Source organism: Vigna umbellata, chromosome 1 (assembly GCF_029865625.1).
Source record: "Vigna umbellata cultivar VRB3 chromosome 1, Vumbellata_1.0, whole genome shotgun sequence".
NCBI classification, from domain to species: Eukaryota; Viridiplantae; Streptophyta; class Magnoliopsida; order Fabales; family Fabaceae; genus Vigna; species Vigna umbellata.
In genome coordinates this window covers 101840597-101861325 of record NC_142165.1, presented here as the reverse complement: position 1 = coordinate 101861325, position 20729 = coordinate 101840597, and the positions used below count along the sequence as shown (strand labels likewise).

The following is a 20729-nucleotide window of genomic DNA, read 5'->3' as shown; positions in this document are numbered from 1 at the left end:
TAACTCATTTTAACTTAACTAAATATTTTATAACTTGACTCATCTTAATTTTTAATTTCAAAACTCAAAAAGTTTGTTTATAGCTAATGTGAATCTAATTAAAGTAAAATCCAATTTGAATTTAATACAAACTCATTAAAATGAACTTTAAGAAAATTAAATTTCTTTCTCCACCCGAACATTACACTTTTTTAGTGGATTGCTAAGAATAGCATATCCTTCTACAAAGTATAATTTTTTTTGGGGTTTAAGTTTCGATTGCCAAATTCTTTTCTAACTTTTCATGCTCCTTTGTGTTGAATTATCAATCAAAATCAATATATTAATAAGATAATTTAAGTTTAGCCTAACATAACTTAACCTTTGGATTTGACTTGGTTCAACCTAACATAAGTTTAACCCAATTTAATTTGACTCTGACATAATTATATATAATATACTTTATGCTTGACTTGACTTAAACTCAAATAATATTCAAACATATTTGAATCAACTTAATTCAACCTTGTTGTAACTCATTTTAACTTAACTAAATATTTTATAACTTGACTCATCTTAATTTTTAATTTCAAAACTCAAAAAGTTAGTTTATATCTAATGTGAATCTAATTAAACCGTAAAATCCAATTTGAATTTAATACAAACCCATTAAAATGAACTTTAAGAAAATTAAATTTCTTTCTCCACCGGAACATTACACTTTTGAGTGAATTGCTAAGAATAGCATATGCTTCTACAAAGTATAATTCTTTTTGTAGTTTAAGTTTTGATTGCCAAATTCTTATCTAACTTTTCATACTCCTTTGTGTTGAATTATCAATCAAAATTAATATATTAATAAGATAATTTAAGTTTTTTGTTTAGATTCAGTTAGTCTCTTTCGGTCTTTCACATTAAATGTAAAAGCATGGAGAGATATGAGTTGAATATCTCCAACCAAAGAAAATGAGAACATGATCACTGTTCAAAGTTGAGTTGCATCACCTAACAATTGAGCAACTACCATTTTTTCCATTACATGAATGTCAATGTCATTATTTAATGGATAATGATACTTTGACAACATTTTAACATCATCTACGTGTGTCATTATGTGATTAGTTCATGTTGGTGTTTATGATTATTATCATTGATTGTGGAGTAATTTTGGACCAATCACAAAATGACACGTAGACAATATTAAAATGTTGTCAAAAAAAATATTATCAAAGTATCATTATCCTTATTTAATAAGATGACCTACTCTTGACTTATTAAAATAATCCATTAAGATTACATTAGTATTTTATTATCACCTTATTAATTTTATTAAAAACAAATGTGTGTGGACCTCATTTATATAACAAAATAAATACAATATATATTTTTTAAAATATACTAAATAAGTTTTCTAATAAACTTATTTTATTTACATTTTATCAAATATCACACTTTACCGTTTACACATTATTAATAATTTTTTTATTATAAAACATATAAAATATTAATACGAAAAAATATATCATTACTCTGTCCAAAATTAATACGTATTTTCTTATAAGCTGAACAAAATAATAACAAAAGACACAAGCAATATCTCATCCTCACTTCTAACTACATTATCTTTCATATTATCAATAAAATATATCTCAATTATTTTTTAATTTTATATTCATCTTTTCATTTTAATATTGTCATAAATATACATTTGGTATGCAATTTTCATTTTTCATGTTACATTTATCTACACATTTTTTTTTTAGTATTTATGTACAAGAACAATAAGATCTTTATTGATTTAAAAAAATTGTGACTCAAGAAAAAGTTTCAAGTTGTATAATCGGAAAACAATTCGATATCAACCAATTTAAAATTATATGGACAAACTATAGCACAAAGAGAGGAGAGGGATCATTTAGAATTTTTCTTGTAATTTTCTGGTTGTTAATCCTTTTGAAATTGTTTTTTGGTACTTCCATAATTTTTCTGTTTTATAGGTAAAATAAAAAAAAATGGGTTTCCAAAATTCTTATTTTATCTAAAAAATATTGTCGAAATGTGTTTCCAGACTACTCATTATAATTTTAGAAAAAGTATATTCTAAAGCCTATTATAAAACTTATAATTTAAAATTAAGTTTTAATATTTTTATTCTTGAGGATTTATGATTGATGAATATTTCTTAAAAAGTGGTCACTGCCATGTGTCTCTCTATCTTGTTCAGCTGCTGTCCTTTGCTTCATTAGACTCGCCATGTCCAAAAACACTTCAGATGTGTTTGTATCTGCAAAAGGAAAAAGTCTGAAGAAAAAGAAACAAGGATTATTATTATTTTTTTGTAGAAAAACTATTTATATATAATTACTGAAAAACATGAAAAATGAATCTTTCAACTTTCTTGACAAATAATAAAGTTCTGTACAGAAAATCATGTTAAACGATGTCATAAATATTAATTATAAAATTAATTATTTTAAAAATAGAATCAATTATGTTTATATTTGCTTTTTATACAAAACATGATTAATTATGATGTTAATATTTTATTAATAATTCTATATTTCTTTATTATATATAATAAAAACAATATTACTAAAATAAAAAATGTATTAACAATAAATAAATACATTCAATTTTTCCTTAGTTTAATTATTCTTCTCTAAATAATTTTATTTAAATTTTTTTCTTGTTTATTAATGCTTTCTCAGAAGCTAAGCTTAAAAGTAAAAAGTTTTAATTTTAGAAAGAAACTTTTGGGATAGATTTATTCAGATGTAACACTATTCCAAAATAATAAATCTCATCCGAAATAGTACAAATTAATTTAGAAACGGATATTCTTTAATACATTTATCTAGGATGAGTCTAAAATGGATAGTCCAAAATTTTTAAATAAATTAATATAAAAATACAATAATTTTGAAGGTCATATTTTACTCTTACAGTGTAATGGGGAGACTTAGAAAACAATTATGGAATTGCTTCTTGCACCCCACATTAACCCTCCAACCTGTTCTTGTGTTTTGCGTTGGTGGAGTCAGTGTGGTGTTCCGCAACACTTCCTTAGGCACCCATTCATACCATTGCAGAGGAAGTGGGAGTGCGGTGAAGTTAAGGAGATAGTCTGTTGGGGGTCCATGAAAATGAGCAGGTGCATAAAATGCATATCACAGAAGAAATTTTCGTATCTATGAGTGTAAGTAAGAACAAAATATGGGATGCAAAAAAGAAATCCCCGTGATTTGATAGTTGGAAAGATATGAAACCATGTATATGATAAATTGTTCCCACCACCATCTTACAAATTTTTCTTTTTATATGGTCACGAATTAGGGAAATAGATGGGATGTTTTTCTTTTTTTCAGATTGTCAAGCTTCTGATTGCTTATGTTGATTTAATCCAAGATAGGAACGAAAATTTGCAAGAAAATGAGAGAAGAATTGGCTTACATTCATCTTTAACAGTTTATTTTCAGATCTAGAAATAACTACTTCTGTATGAACACACAACTATCAGCGTCGAGTAAAGTTCAGCTTGGAATTTTGGAGACAACAATAGCATCATCATCATGATCAGAGTAATAAGAATACTCAGCTAAAAGGTATATTTCCAATGTAGCAATTACCTTTCAGACAGCGCAAGTTAACAGATGAACAACATATAAACAATGAACTGTAAATTCTTAAAACAATACAGTGAATTAGTCACTGTAAATAAATCGCAAAAAATATGCAACATGAAATTGACCGAGAGAAGTGATTTTAGCCTAATAAAATATAGTCAACTGTGGTGCACAAAGAAAAAGAAAACTTCATTTGATTCAACACTTCAATTCTCGAATAACTTGGTTTAGAAGATTATTTGAACATTTACATAGGTTGTGGGCTAAGTTTTTAAAGCCGTCCTAACCCCCTAATTAGCTTCATTAACTGAGTTTTGCGGCTTTCAAGTCTCCCTATGTTAAGTGGGGAACAATGGAACTTCAATTATAATTTGTGACATGTAATTGTGCAGAAGCTCAAGATCAAACTGACAATTCTACCTTAAGACACCTACAAATGAAAGTAAACAAATTTTCTCTACACGGACAAAATGGCGGAGAACAATCCAAGGGTTTTCGGCACTGTGTTCAAACATTTTGAAAGTAATTTCCCCTTCAGGTTACTAAATTGAAAATGCGTGTTTGTGAAATAAAATCAACATATAAAACAGATCTTACTGTAATCCCAAAAAGACATCACCCCAGTTAGACTCACTAAACTCCCCATGAAATCAAAACATGTAATATAACATTTAATCAGAGACAGAGCACTTCACCCCGAGTTTCCTTGACGCCACTTCACAGCACTGATCTGCACCGAAACCATCAAATCAAGTAAAAAACGGGCACAAATGTTTTCAATCAAATGTCCAATTCCACTAGCCACAAGAGAAAAAGACACACTAATACTAGGAACTTCGTTTCATTACTAACATAAGTTTCACAGCTACTGTATCAGTATCATAATAAGAGCATCACACAAACACCCCCTAAAAACACAAACAAACACAGAACAAACATCAAACTTGCTTCTATCAAACGAAACCCCCATTAACTACATATTCAGGATTCCCATATATGAGACCAACATTCTCATTTCTTCTACCCAACCCCTTTTACCTTTAACAGAGTTAAAACTAACGGCGACACTACCTAACTAACTAACCCCTTTCAGAAACTGTAGCACAAATATCCTTCCTACCACCTTCACGCGTTGCTTTCTCCGCTTCTTCTTCACGTGCCCGAACCCTGCGGCTATCCTCTTGAAAAAATAAAGGAAGCGCATCAGATACCATACGGGCAATCATCATACACCAACTAATCATTCCAAAGTAGAAGACAAATATTAAGCAAACACCGAAATCATCGAACTAATCATTCCAAATCGAGTCGCAGCAACCGCCGCAAATCACTGGTGGCCGCGCCGTTACGTCCTAAAAATCCCGGCACCGGAACGGAACTCGGATGCGGCGACGAAACGAACGCCGATCCCGCGTACACGCCGTTGTTCGGATCCGAAACCCTAATCTGCTTCTTCACGGTTAAAGGATCGGGCCCCAATCGGACCGTGGAGCCCAGTAACAAATCCAGGCCCGTCTCCCTCTTCGATCTAACCTCGGTATGATTGTTCAGCAGGCTCAAATTCTCGCCCCGCTTCAGGATCTTAACTTGTCCCATGACGAGGTTCGCCGAGGACGGAGAATTCTCCGTCGATCGGTCGGAGGATCGATGGCGATCTCGATCAATGACCGGACTCCGCTTCCGGCGGCGTATTTGATTGGCGGAGGAGGCGAAGGCATGGTTGTTATTAGGGTTAGAGTTTCTTCGCGACGCTACGCGTGACGTAGCTATGGCGAAGGCTTCATTAGGGAGAAAGCGACCTTGGAGGCAATCGTGGGAACGGAGGATAGCTGTTCCCATTTCTAGAGAGAAAACGAAACACGTTATAGCGTCAGAGAAAGAAAACGAGAAGTTTTCTTTTTCTTTTTACAGTTGAAGGTGGAGATAGAAGGGGCAGAAATGGTTATTTATAGAGCTGTAGGGGTTGGGATTTTGAATTATTTTATGAATGGCGTGTGCCGGATTGAACCGCCCTTTACCGGCTGGTTGGGTTACAGGTTACCCAGTGGGGTTTGCGTATGCTTGATCACCCTTCTTTTGGACACGTGTCGGAAATTTTTTGAATGATGGATTGGTAGGCGGTTCAGGTAGGAAACCGCCTTCCAACCTTTCACGTGATCCCAATCCTTCACGTACATAAATATCTGCAGTGTTTACAGGTGTCAGTTTCTAACTTCTGCTCTAACTTAATTTTTACTTCTTTATTTGTGAAATCATGTCTTAATAACATTTTTTTAAAAATTTAAAGAGATTATGTGAGACGTGTTTTTTTTTAATCTTTTAACATGATTCTAAAAATATCTGCATAATTTCTTAAGAGGACAATAGTTAACAACATTGATTTTTTTTTTTCAGATAGATCACCTTTATATGAAAATTTAGTACAAATTATTTAATCATGTTAACAATTAAATGAAATGACATCTATACCTTTAACAAATTTAATATTACAAATGAAATGACTAAAAAGTAAATATTCCAACATAAACAAATTTAATAAATTATCTATACCTTTAAAAATAGTTTAAAATCCTATGAATTTTAAGATTTGTGATACAACTTATTTAAAACTTACAGAAAGTAAAGATTCTAATATAAATTAATTTTCCTCTCCTCAATTAGTCATCCTTTAACAACACAATCGATGACGTGTTTTTTAACGTCTAAGCAAAAGTTAACGGATGTCTAGATATAATCGGTTACTACTTTTGCATTTATTTGCATTAAATGTTTTCTCTCCATTATAATAATTATAATTATTATTAACGTAGTTTGATCGATTTAGTTAAAATTGTGATTTCAGTCGTGAAAAAATACCGTCAAATGTTTTGTTCTTACATACGAGAGGTTGCATAGTACACATTTTATAAAGGAGACGATTCCATTAAAATATGTTAATTTTCAAGCTAAAAGTTATTAAATTCTTACTTCAAATATCAGCATAAAAATATTATAAAAAAATTGTTAATACAATCTAATAAGTCTTTTGTCTGTATAGAGAATTTGGGTAATTGTCCCTATACATCTTATTACGGAATAAAGAAAAATCCCTACAAAAGATAATCTGAAACTTAAATTAATAAGAGTTCATAAAATATAAAAAAGTAAAAGTGAGTATATGAGATCCACTAGAAACTCTATGGAAGGATGCATTCTGTTTATAAGTAGAGGTTGATAAAAAAATGTAAAAATGATAACTCATTGACAAATAAAGCTAATTGAAAAAATATGTGATATTTAATTTATTATTTGTGTATATGTATGCTAATTATCAAATTTAATGAGATTTGTGTGATGTTATGCTAATAATTATATTTATTATGGTGTAATATTTTTTTTAATAAGCTCATGTTAGACATAATTATCATTACATAAAATTTTTATTAAATAAAAAAAAAATAAAAAAGAAAAAAATGGAGGAACCACGAAAAAAAAATCATTATTTCCATTGTGAAAATCATTTCATACTTTAAACTCCAATACTAAAAAAACAAATTCCTCAAAATAAAAAAATTCACTAGTTAATCATCTCATATCTAAAAAAAATGACTTAATCTTTAATTTTTGTTTTCTTTGGAAGATTTGGTATTTACCTTTTTTTTAGCCTATCTCCATCAAATTTTAAATTATAAAATCAAATAAAAATTGAATAAAAGTAAAAAAATTATATAAAATATTTCACAATTACAAATAAATAAAATATCATAAGAGCCAAAATGTCAGGGCCATTAAAATCAGTAATTAGTGGAAGCCAAAGGGTTTAAAAATTTAGAAAGTGGAAGACAGGTGTGCAGAGCTGAGTGGCCGATCGATTTGTTGACGGTAGTATATAAGAAAAATTTTCAAAATTTTGAGCCACTTCTGCATGCATCTTCTCTATCCAAACTTTCTGAGTTTTTCTCCTCATTCTCTCTACAATTCTCATTCTTCTCTCTACAAATTCTCATATTTTTCTTCTTCTGATCAACAATTAGGCCACATCTGAGTTCTCCTGGTGTCAAGAGTTTTTGATTGCACTGATCAAGTGTTAGTTTGAACTGGTAAGTTCATTCTCTCTTTAGAACGGTTGTTTTCTGCCACATGCAAGCCAAGTTTTTGGTTGCATGAGTTTATCATCTTCTTCTATGAAATTATGATAGCAATTCTGGTCTTTTATTTGGTCTAGCTTCGTAAATCGGGAAACTCTAAGTGTATAAGATTTGGTAGTGGTGAGTCATATACTGCAATCGTGAGCGTTCGGCTGAGTTTAGAGGTAAGGGAAGCTTGTAATTTAATTATGATTATATGTTTTGAATGTTGACATGTTTGTATGATGTTTTGTTTAGTTATTTGGTTGATATGAAGTATTAATGTTGTTGTATGATTGTATGTATGTGAGTGATGGTTTATACATGGTGCGAAATGGGTATGAATAGGGTCTGAGCTTAAATATGCAGTATTTTGTAATTGTCTCAGAAAGTCACTCTTGACTGTTCGGTTTTCCATTAGGTATTCGGTCTGGACTGAATTCTCCTTTTGTAGAGAGAATTTCAGTCAATGACCGATCGGTGATCTATTGAGTATAATTGAAATTTAAGAGTTTTATCAATTAAAAGTTTTCTATTTTCATTTAATAGTCAGTCTAGTTAGGTTACTCTACAGATAATGTAAGTCTTTGATCCTATAATTATTTTTCCCATTTCATAAATAAGCATTTTCGTATGTTAGTGTTTTTAACCAACTTATACCTGTTGTGTAATTTTAGAGTGCTTAAACCAAGCGCTCGGTCTCAGCAGTGCTCGGTTTCGAACTAAGCGCTCGGTCTTATAATATATTTCGTAATATATCTGCATTAGGTATTAAGAGTGTTCGGCCAAGCTCAATAGTGTTCGACACTAGTTTGTAGTGTTCGGTTTAAACTCTTAGGTCTCTGATAAAAGCTTTCATGATTTTCGGTTAGGTCTAATTATATGTATTCTATAGTATTCCGTACATTCTTGGAGTTCTGTCTAGTAAAGACCGTTTGGTCATAACTGTTGAGTAGCGAGTAGACGTTCAGTATTACCATAAGTGTTCGGCTTCTGATGAGTCTTACCTAGTATGGACCGTTCGGTCCTGTTCTGTGGATAAGGGAAAGACCGCTTGGTCTTACACTATGTATTCGGTTATGTTAGCCTAAAAAGTATTTTCTCGTTCGGTCTTGCTTCTAAGATTGATGTTATCTCTTTCAGTTCTGTTCTAAGATGAGATCTTGTTTTCTTGATTCGGTTTGACTGTATTGATGATTAAGTATGATGGTATTTAAAGTGTGATATGAATGAAATAATATGGATATGAAGGAGTATTCCAAGGAGGAATATCTCAGGATTGGTTATTGAAAGGTAGAGTATGAATGTAGTTATGATTAGCTGGCGTTTATTCTGATATTCTGTGATTACTCATTCTCAAGTAGAGAGGAGTAAATCATGTGTGAGAATGGCAGGAGGTCCTAGTCCATAAGGTGAACTTGGGCGAGATATAACGGACTAACCTCGGGTGACAGCTGTTGAGGGCATCCCAACTATTACATCACCCAGGTGCACAAACGTCGTAGCTACACATAATTCATACAGTCCAGACAGTCAGAGTAAAGTGGTCGTTCATTGCATGTTTTACCGTTCGATTATTGTTGGAAATGTATGATTGGTTGTTGCATGATTGACCTATTGATTTTATTAAATCTGAGATTTTGTGTGGATTATATGTTTTACTGGATTAATTAAATTACATAAGCTTACCCTACTTTTTTGTCTTGTCATGTTGTTCGCCCGATTATTCTTCTTGTTGCAATGATCATCCTGTGGATGTGAGCAGAAGGGGACGAGTGTTTGTTGGAAGAGGCTTTGGAAGAAGTGAACGTTAAAGTTGAACCATAGGACCGTTCGATTGTTAGAATTAGTTTTATTTTGTATAACCGTTCGGTGTAAGCATAGTTTTGGAACCGTTCGGTTTAGTCTTTCGTTTTGAAAATTTTAAATTCTGGAGTGTTGTTGTAAGGCCGTTCGGCCATAAGCGTACCAATTTTTCTTTCAGAACTGAACTGTAATATTGTTAATTGTGAGTATTCTATGATATGATTTTATACTATATTTTTGGAATGTTACACAAAATATTGGTTAATTTTATAAATATTAATGAAACAAAGTTAATAAAATTAAAAAAATATTTTAAAAAAATTATAACAAGAAATATTCAAGTTTAAAATATTTTAAATGTCTCTTTAATTCATTTATCTATATTATAATAAAATATTTTTCTCATACATAAATAAAGATTATGAAATGACAGAGAGAAAAAAATATATTAAACTATTACTTAAGCATTGAACACTTAAAACTTAAAGTCAAACCATTTATGCGAAAAAATAAATAATAAACAAAAATATTAAAAATTAATAAAAAAAAATTAAATGTAAGACCTAAAATCAATTTCATTCACCAAAACTAATAGTATACTATTATACTATTTGAATATACACAAAAAAATGTGTGTAATGTAAATAAAGAAAATAATTTAAATTAGATAGAATGATGACCGAATATGTATTGATATATATATATATATATATATATATATATATATATATATATATATATATATATATATATATATATATATATATATCCAATTGAATGTTATTCTTATTAATACTCATGTTTAATAAAAAAAGAGTCGGATAATACCTTATTTGCCATGAAAATTTTAATTAAAAATTTGGACACACATCTTTCAATTTTTTTGGTATCAACCCGTTATTTTTCATTTTTGTTTTTGTGTTATTAATGGATTTTCTTTTTGTGTTTTTCAATTTTTGTCTTGAATATGCTTTTTGATTAGTTCCATGTTTTTGTCTTTTATTTTTTTTAATAAATTTTTTAAATTAAGACATATGATTGTTAAACTCTCGAATGTCAATTTTGTTTAAATAGTATATAATTAAAAGTTATATCTGACATAAATTTAACAAAAAAATTACATAAAAAATTACCATTAACCTATATACGAGTTAATTTATAAACACACTATTATACTAATTTGTTTTTTTTTATTGGATTTTTTTAAAATAATCTGAATAATGTTTACAAATTAAAAAACATTCGTGTTCCTTGTGGCTTCTCCAAAACACTTTCCATTTACAAATAAATTTTGATTGAAATTGTTCAACATGTCTTCTTCTAATGGTTCTAACAGTCACCACTTGATCACACAGGTTCAAATTCGGAAATAATCTTTGTAGACAAAAGAATAAGAAGGTTAAGTTAAATAAATCTCCTCTAAGAACGGATTAGAAGTTAGTTTATTTTGCCTCTTTCATACTTTCGACGTCATTATTATGTGCTGTCTGTGCTGTAAAAATAACAGGATCAAGGTCCTTTTCAGAAGTATAATTCTCATTTACGTGCAGAGTAATGGGAGTTTTACCTGAATATGATTTTAAAGTTTGAATTTAAAAGTGCTTTCTCTCTAATCAGTTATTGCAGAAAAGGGAAATTGTGGTGGGAAAACAAACATGGGATTATGAGGAATGCATACAATACTTCTCAAGAGTATCAAAAAAAGAAAATTAATTAACGTGTACTTGATTAAATGCAGACTAGTACAAAAGATCACAGTAAAATGAAAAGTAATCGTATGAATGAATGAATGAAAATATAATTTTTGCATGATGGTCAAGATGATCCGTATCAGAATTAAATTCCTCAACTGCAAGGCCAAGTACAGTGTATAAACTTCAGAATTCCAATTTATCATACAATGATATTATATCTAACAACGAATAAAGCAAAACTGGGTAAAATTATTGTTATGAAATTTGCTATGTTCCCTAGTAAAACAAACAGAAATAAAGTAACATAAAACTGAACATTTGAGAAGGTCCTTCCTGTTTAAAACTGTTGTTTGGTAGAGCTCATTTTTTTACTGTGAAGAGTCTTCAATCCAACTTGACTGAAGAGAACAAGTAATAGACGAACCAGAACGAGGAAAGGAATCCAACTGTGCCTGTAGCCAACATGATTGCAAGAACCATGAATAAGGAATATCCCAAGTAAAGAGTTGCAGAAACAGGCCCATTGAGATTCTTGAGGTCAAATACAAGGTAGTTTATGGAGTACAAAAAGATGTATATGGCAACAGAACCAGAGGCAAAGAATGATTTCCACCACCATCTCCAGTCCTCCACACACAGGTGCATGTAAGTTAGAACTAGAGATACCTCGGCACACACCACCACAAGAAGAATCAAAACAATTAAGAGAAATCCAAACACATAGTAAACACGACCCATCCAAATACTGGACATGATGAAGAAGAGCTCGATGAACAAGGTACCGAATGGAAGGGTGCCGGCGCCGAGAACCATGAGCCATGATGGGTATTTCTGCTTGGGAATTTCTCGAGGGATTTGATTGGTTCGAACTGGATACTCAGCGTGAGGTGCCCTTGCTCCAAAGAGGCCACCGATAAGAGTAAGGGGAACAGAAATGCAGAACCAGAGCAAAATCAGAATAACAAACAGTGAAAATGGAATGGCTCCTGTGCTGTGGCTTCCCCATAATAGGAAGTTTAAGGTTGTCAGGATAAAAAAGGCAATACCGGGGAAGAAACAAGCAGCCTTCCATGCCACTGAAATCCATCCCTTTTTATCACCATAGCCAATCGTCCTCCATAGCCGAACTGCAACATAACCAGCAGCTACACCAAGTATCATGTAGAAAAACAGCATACCTGTGATGAGTGTTCCGCGAGATGCTGGTGACATGAATCCAAGTGCAGCAAAAAGAATTGTCACAACAGCCATCCCCAGAATCTGAACTCCATCCCCAACCATTATACACAACAAAGCAGAATTTGTTGGTGCGCGGAAAACATCTCCCACAACAAGCTTCCAGCCAGATAACTCCTCGTTCATCTGTGCCTGTGCCTCCTTATCAAGCTCCTCATATCGGGTCAGATCCCTCCTAACAGTCCTCAGGAAGATAACAAGAACAATACCAGCAAGAAAAGTGATCACCATAAGTGAATTCAGGATCGAGAACCAGTGAACTTTGGCACCCTCCATTTTCAAGTAGGCATCCCATCTAGAAGGCCACTTGATATCACTCTCCTCAAAGGTGACCTCATATGTAAATGTAACCGGCTGCCCCTCCCTGATTGGCATGGCCACTGTGGAGGGATCACATTTGATCGGTGAGGGGTATTTGTTATACATTTTCATCCCTTTAACCGAATCAGCATTGTGCAGAATACTACAAGGTATGACCTCAAACCCAACAACCATGTAACCAGGCTTGTCAGATCCCTCCTTACCAATGGTGGGGATCAATTCAGCCGCATCACCGGTCCCCATAACACGTGCCACATTGGTCTCCTCGTACTTATGGACAAGAACATTAAACCTCAGATGGTTGAACAGATAATACACATCCTGAATCTTGATACCAACAGGGTACCCAGTCCACCTCAACAAGTAGTCCTCCTTCTTGGTAAACCTAATGGCAGGCAAATTATCAAGTAACAAATTAACCTGATACATCTCATCAATCCTCTTCTTCAAAATCTTAAACTGATCACCGGAGAGCTTTTCCAGTTGACACAAAAATATCTCAGACTCATTGGTGTACATCTTAAACCTGTAGGGCGAGTTCTCGATTCGATCCCCCACAAGGAGTTCACCCAGATTCTCAGCACTGTCCTTAACACCACCTTCAGGCTTACAGAAAGGTAGACTGTAATAACTGAACGGCATTTCTGTGTCAATTGAAGTGAGAGAATTCACCTTCACCCACAACTCATCCCCAATGCCATACTTGTGAGGGTAACTACCCGGGAGGTAAAACCCATTTCCCGATTGAAACATTAAACACATCAAAACGAATGCCCACATTCTAAATCCACGACAAGACTCCATTTTTGGACGGTTTTTCGTCAGATCTGAAAGATCCATATAGGTAGATGTTAACAACACAAAATGAAAAGTAAAAAAAGGAAAAAAAAAAAAGAAGCTCTAACAAGGCACTCAGTTCTGGGAGAATGCAGATAGCAAGAGATGGCACTTTACAACATGGCAGGACTTAAAAGACGAAATGCAGGTATATATAAAGGAAAAAGCCATTGAAATGCATGTGGATTTCACTCACCAGAGGGCAGAGGGAAGAAAATCGGCGTGGAAATTGAGTTTGAGGAATCTACAATTTATGGAAAGAAAGAAAAAAATAACACGCGAAACGGTGAAAAGAGGGCGTTGAACCCGGGAACTGCAAATTTATATGCTTCCTTTCCCTTCTTCTCCCTCGCACTGCTTCTCTTTCACTGTTCTCAATCTCATTTTCATGAGAACTCATGCCTTCGATTACTATATTACCCTTTTGTATATTTATCTATGTTTTTTTTTCCGTACAAATAATAATAAACATCCGTAATTAAAGAATACAAAAGATATATCCTTTATTAAATTACAAGTTTTTTGCGTATTAATTACTTCTTACTATTATTGTCATAACGTATGGTTTATTCTAGCGGAATAAAAGCTTGAGTTATATACATTCCAAAAGTCAGAATTAACAATAGTGTTACTGGTATTATTTATTACGAGGAACACTATTAATATATTACTTTTATAGTTAAATTATAAATTTATAAGTTCGGTACACTAAATGAAGAATAGGGTTTATTAAATATAATATGTTAGCATTTCTGACGTCCCAGTATTCAGAAATCACCTCATCTCTCATGCACTTAATACAGACAGAAAAAGAATTTTCCAACATTTAAATAATTTAACAGGGTCAACTACCTTATTAAAATATCGATTTAACATCGTAAGGAATATATTCTTACCAAAAATAACATGTTTTTTAAAACTATATATATCATAAAAGTATATACTTCAGCAGTTAAATAATATTTATTTATTTATCTGTGTAAGTGATCGTATAAATTTTAAACGTGAATGAAGTATTCCTTTTAACCTGATCTATTTTATTATTATTAATAGGAATCTTTAAAAATATAATTTGTTGTTAACAAATACTGTACTTTAAATGTGTTGCACATGTAATTAATTAACAGAAAATAAACACAGAATACCGATTGTAATTTCTATGAAGTATCCACTAATATTATTTATGATTATTTACCTAAAAATTTCAACTTAAAAATTGTACTTATTCTCATTCATTGTTTAGTCAACTTAAAAACAATTCAACCTACATTTGAATTCTTATGTAAGAAATTAAAGTTATTTTTACTCGTATTAATAGCACTGTAACAGTAATAATTATAACAGTTGCAAGTAAATAGATAAAACTGACTGAAAGATTAAAACTAATTATTTTATTAAGAACAACATAATGATACAGAAAAAATAATAGGAAATACAATTTTATACATCTCATGTAATTTGCAGGTTCACTAGTCTTCTAATATAGGCTATACAGAGTCTCATGTTCCCCAGGTTCAATAATCTGTCCAAAAAAACAAAATTAAGGGAATAGAAAAAGAAAAAAATAGTTATTATAAATTATTTTTTAATATAAAAAATAAATAAAAAAGACTATGTATATAATTAACTATACACACATAATTTGTTACTGTAAAAATATACATTAAATAACTTATTAATGAATAAAATCTTTTCATCAAGAGGCTGGTAATAAGTCAGAGCAAGTATATTAAAAAAAACAAACTTATACCAATAGATATCTATTATAACTTGGATACTTAAAAAAGAATAAAAATAAATTTAATATTAAAGTATAATCTAAACAAAATTATATAATAACATATTAATATAAATAAATTAAGTTTTTCTAAAAATATAAATTCAAATAAGTTACATTATAAAATATACATTTTAAAAAGAGTAGTTTCTCTAAAAATATCTTTAATGTTTTAAATTTAAATAAAACCATTAATTAGTAAAATTAGTTTCTAAATAAATGTTTAATTAATGTTTCTGGTAATAATAACTATTTTTTAAACATGTACAAAATTATTATTATAAACAGGTAATTAAAATATTTGTTACTTGGTTACATCTTGAAAATTATGTTTGCATTAGGAAATATTTTGTACTTTTTTCTCAAGTTTTTATCTAGTTCTTGAAATACATTCCAATTCGTTTAACCTTTGAAATATTTATGTGAAATCTTTTATTTTTCGATAATTAGATTTTTCTTTCAAAACCTGATTATTTTACTTAGTAGTAGGACATATATGATGATGCATATTCAGAATTATCTATACTTCAACTTTCTGTAGTGGAAACTCACTGCTATACAACATTCTGTAGTTGGAAGTTGATGATGAGATGCCGAATATTCTGCTGCTGACTATGTAAATAATAAAAAAAAACTGAGTGAAGACAGAAGAGTTGGAAAGAGACATACTAAACAGAACAATTTTAGATTGCACGAACTTCAATCTTCCCAGAACAAGTTCTCAGGCAGCCATAAAGTGAAGGACAAGAGAGGGAGTGGACAAAAGGGTTCATACGCTAATCAGCCTGTCTCATTTGTATCAAGTGGCATGATCCATTCCGAGAGTGTACCTGTTACAGTTGTTGAGGCTGAAGAGACTTATAGGAAGGGTGTCACTAACTCTGCCAATATAGGATCATTTGAAGAACATACTACTGGTTTTGGTTCAAAAATGATGGCTAAAATGGGGTACATGGAGGGAGGAGGACTGGGGAAAAATGGTCAAGGCATGGCACAACCTATTGAGGTTATTCAAAGGCCTAAATCACTTGGTTTTAGTGTAGAATTCTCCAACAACGCAGGTGAGCCAGCTGTGAAGATATCTTTAAGAGTTGGTGCTGAATCACTTGGTTTGGATGTAGAATTGTCCAAAAACCAAGGTGAATTAGCTAGGAACAGATCTTCAAGAGTTGGTGCTTTTGAAAAACATACCAAAGGCTTTGGATCTAAGATAATGGCAAAGATGGGCTTTGTTGAAGGTAAGGGATTATCATAAGACATCACCACTCCACTGACTGCTCTTAGATTACCAAAATCACGAGGACTAGGTGTCAAAAGTTGATTTAGACATATAATTTCTTTTTTGTGTTTGTATATAATTGTACTGTGTGTTGCATTAAACCTTATGATTCTGCCTTGTAATTTAGATTTACTATGGGATCAGAATCACTTGATCAGTATGATGGAACCCTTAAAGCTTCTTAATATTTACTTTTAGACTTCTTATAGTAAAAGTCAAAGACATCACACACACACACATATATATAGATGCAAAGATGAAATTAGATTTAATCAGAGAGCAGAAAAGAAAACTTCACTAGCAAATGGCAGTTGTTTTATCATTATTTCCAACAGTAACTGAGCAAGATGACATGGTATATGTTGCATGTTGTATGTGATGTATCTATCTCAACAAACTAGAATAATATGTCTCATATATTTAGTTTTTAAATAAAATACCAAAGAAAAAGGTGTAATACGGGCCTCCATTTGAAAAGCTAGCTGTGACAGACGTGATGAGTAATGCAGTGGAAAACATCCGTTTATTTTATAGAGGTATTTGAAGTGACACTAACGTAAAGGGTTGGTATTCTCAATTATGAAGTTTCAGCATGTAGGTAACTTAAAAATAGATCTAAGTGGAAAAGTAGCAGGTCATTTGACAACGTTAAACCTTCGTATCTAATGTTGACAAAGAAAAATAAGATTGGACCTGGCGATTTTCTTTTTAAGAAAGTGTTGAAATTACATTATAAATATGCAGTGTTAATATGGCTGAACACCAATGGTTCTTAAATGATTAAATCCCTTATATGGATTACTTTAGTTTATTGAGATGGATATATGGCATGCAACAATGCTATCTTGCCCAATTGCCATTGAGAATGAAAGGGAACACCTACCTTTTTGCTGAAGTTTCCCTTTCTTCTCTTCGAAATTAAATCCAAAACAAGACGCTTTCAATTGGAAACTGAAAACCGTACAGGGCCAATACGAAAACTAGAGAGTAACCAGAGCATTAAAGAATTCAGAGATCGTACATGAGAATGCCTTAATGACATACCAGTCTTTGATGACTTGCCTTTTACTATGAGAATTGTCTAAAAAATAAATAACGGAGCCGGAATTTGGATTCTAACAGTGTGATTCAAGAGATGGTCATCCCATAGTAAATCTAAATTACAAGGCAGAATCATAAGGTTTAATGCAACACACAGTACAATTATATACAAACACAAAAAAGAAATTATATGTCTAAATCAACTTTTGACACCTAGTCCTCGTGATTTTGGTAATCTAAGAGCAGTCAATGGAGTGGTGATGCCTTATGATAATCCCTTACCTTCAACAAAGCCCATCTTTGCCATTATCTTAGACCCAAAGCCTTTGGTATGTTTTTCAAAAGCACCAACTCTTGAAGATCTGTTCCTAGCTAATTCACCTTGGTTTTTGAACAATTCTACATTCAAACCAAGTGATTCAGCACCAACTCTTAAAGATATCTTCACAGCTGGCTCACCTGCGTTGTTGGAGAATTCTACACTAAAACCAAGTTATTTAGGCCTTTGAATAACCTCAATAGGTTGTGCCATACCTTGACCATTTTTCCCCAGTCCTCCTCCCTCAATGTACCCCATTTTAGCCATCATTTTTGAACCAAAACCAGTAGTATGTTCTTCAAATGATCCTATATTGGCAGAGTTAGTGACACCCTTCCTATAAGTCTCTTCAGCCTCAACAACTGTAACAGGTACACTCTCGGAATGGATCATGCCACTTGATACAAATGAGACAGGCTGATTAGCGTATGAACCCTTTTGTCCACTCCCTCTCTTGTCCTTCACTTTATGGCTGCCTGAGAACTTGTTCTGGGAAGATTGAAGTTCTTGCAATCTAAAATTGTTCTGTTTAGTATGTCTCTTTCCAACTCTTCTGTCTTCACTCAGTTTTTTTTTTATTATTTACATAGTCAGCAGCAGAATATTCGGCATCTCATCATCAACTCCCAACAGGTGAAGTTTGTATAATAGTCAGTCTCAACTATAGCATGTATATGGAATTTAAACATTTATGAAACCAGTTGTACCATGCATTTTTTTGGAAGCTTTACTCTTCTGAGCATGTGAAGGCCAAGAATGAGTGAACCGAGGCACATGCTTCTTTCTTGAAGAATTGGTTCTTGTATCGTTCTTCATCAGTAGGCTTTCCAAAGCTAAAGATCCAGAATTTACAGAGCGTTTCTTCCTTGGTTTATCTTTCTTCATGCCATATTCCCTGGACGCTTCTTGAAGGGCAAATCCACCCATCTTTTTCAATTCCTCATCATAGAACTATCATCATCTGACTCGTTCATATCATCATTCTGCATCCAAGATGTTGTCACTACCATCAAGCAATGTACAAGGAGAGTGAAGGCAGAACAGGTAAAAACATAATGAAGAAAGCAAATATGCAATGTTCCAGTTTACAAGGAAAATGCATGCAAGATAATGCATCCCGATCCCAAAGAGCACCCAGATTCAAGAATGATAACGTTAAACAAAATACAATTATCATATTTTAACAGTAAACGGATTCTTGATATAAAAAACACTAACTTAAGAATTTCTTCCTGCAACCCATTTACAAAAGAAAAGTATGGAAGAACCAAGAAAAGATTTTAACGATAAAGAAGTCTTGATGACCAAAAACTGAGAGTTTCTTCCAGCATCTCACCCGAATTCAAGAATCGTAGACAAGAATTCAAGAGGAATTCTCCCGCACCTCACTAATTTCGTCCTAATTTCGTCCTGCACCTCCAATGGAGACATGTACCCTTCAATTTAAAAAGAATAAAGTAAATGCACCGGTGAGAAATAAATGAAAAGCGTAATAAATTTTGACCAACCATTTTTTAACTATATGATCTGCACCCCTGTTTTCACTTCATTTATAATATGTTTTTGTTTTTTAATTATATTTTAATTTTTATTGTGTTTTGTTGTTTTTTATTTAATTTTTAATTTATGTCTTAATGTTTTTAATTTTTTATTTAATTTATAATATGTCTATATTTTTTATTTAATATTTAATATTTAACATGTTTTTGTTGTTTTTATTTGTTAGTTAATTTTTAATACGTGTTAATGTTTTTAATTTTTTATTTAATTTATAATATGTTTATGTTTTTTAATTATTATTTAATTTTAATATCTTGTGTTGTTTTTTATTTAATAATTTGTAATATGTGATGTTGCTTTTATCTATTATTTAATTTTGAATTTGTGTTGTTATTATTATTAAATTGAGAAATATTTAGTGATAACTATGTTTATTGTAGGTTGTGATTAATACTATAAGATGGATAATTATGTTTTTGTCTCAATTTTTTTCTTTTGTAAATAAAGTGGTTGAGGGTGATTATATAAATAAATTTATTACAGATAAAAGATTTTCTTCACATGATGATTTAATTGAATGAGTTTGAAATATTGCATTCGATCTTGGATTTATTGTGGTCATTATAAGATCTAACACAACAAGTGGTGAAACTGAAAGAAAGACATTCGTTTTATTAAGTTGTGAAAGGAGTGAGAAGTATAGGTAGTATAAACTAGATTTTCAATCCTGTGTATCTAGAACAAAAAAAATGTGGGTGTCCATTTAGGTCGAGGCGAAAACCCTATCCTAATGGAGAGGGTTGGGTTTTTAGGGTTATTTGCGGCTATTACAACCATGAATTAATTGAGAATTTGGTTGGTCATTCTTTTGTTAGAAGGTTAAATGTGGCTCAACAATCAATATTTGTTGACATGACTAAGAGTTAAGTAAAGTCCTCGAATATTCTGTTGACTCTTAAAGAACATAACGATATTAATGTGACAACTATGAAACAAATAGATAACACAAAGTACACATACAAATGATTTTTGAGAGGATCAAGAACTGAAATGCAACAGTTGATGATGATGTTAGATTGAGATAAATACATCCAGTGGAGCAGATTTTTAGACAATTCTGACGTGATAAGTGACCTATTCTGCACACATCTCAATGCAGTCCACTTGTTAAATTCGTTTAATATAGATTTCTTGATGGATATCACGTACAA

General features: G+C 31.7%; 2 protein-coding genes and 1 long non-coding RNA gene across 3 annotated transcripts; all 3 read right to left on the bottom strand.

The window, feature by feature from the left end:
* Positions 1 to 4427: 4427 nt before the first annotated feature.
* On the bottom strand, positions 4428 to 5529 carry LOC124824136 (uncharacterized). Its single transcript, XM_047296515.2, has one exon. It carries the CDS (start codon positions 5439 to 5441, stop codon positions 4896 to 4898), a length of 546 nt encoding a protein of 181 aa, XP_047152471.1. The 5' UTR covers positions 5442 to 5529; the 3' UTR covers positions 4428 to 4895.
* A 5813-nt stretch (positions 5530 to 11342) lies between these two features.
* LOC124824129 (transmembrane 9 superfamily member 11) lies at positions 11343 to 14002 on the bottom strand. Its single transcript, XM_047296503.2, has 2 exons — positions 13799 to 14002; positions 11343 to 13592 (listed from the first exon to the last, which is right to left on the bottom strand). Exon 2 carries the CDS (start codon positions 13567 to 13569, stop codon positions 11593 to 11595), a length of 1977 nt encoding a protein of 658 aa, XP_047152459.2. The 5' UTR covers positions 13570 to 13592; positions 13799 to 14002; the 3' UTR covers positions 11343 to 11592.
* Positions 14003 to 14971: 969 nt separating this feature from the next.
* On the bottom strand, positions 14972 to 19495 carry LOC124824091 (uncharacterized). Its single transcript, XR_015783853.1, has 3 exons — positions 19355 to 19495; positions 18726 to 19001; positions 14972 to 15124 (listed from the first exon to the last, which is right to left on the bottom strand). It is a non-coding gene; the product is annotated as an uncharacterized LOC124824091 (long non-coding RNA).
* Positions 19496 to 20729: the final 1234 nt, after the last annotated feature.

What these genes read in the sequence shown, in the direction of transcription:
- LOC124824136 (XM_047296515.2), bottom strand. Translation starts at nt 5,441, where the DNA reads ATGGGAACAGCTATCCTCCGTTCCCACGATTGCCTCCAAGGTCGCTTT.
- LOC124824129 (XM_047296503.2), bottom strand. Translation starts at nt 13,569, where the DNA reads ATGGAGTCTTGTCGTGGATTTAGAATGTGGGCATTCGTTTTGATGTGT.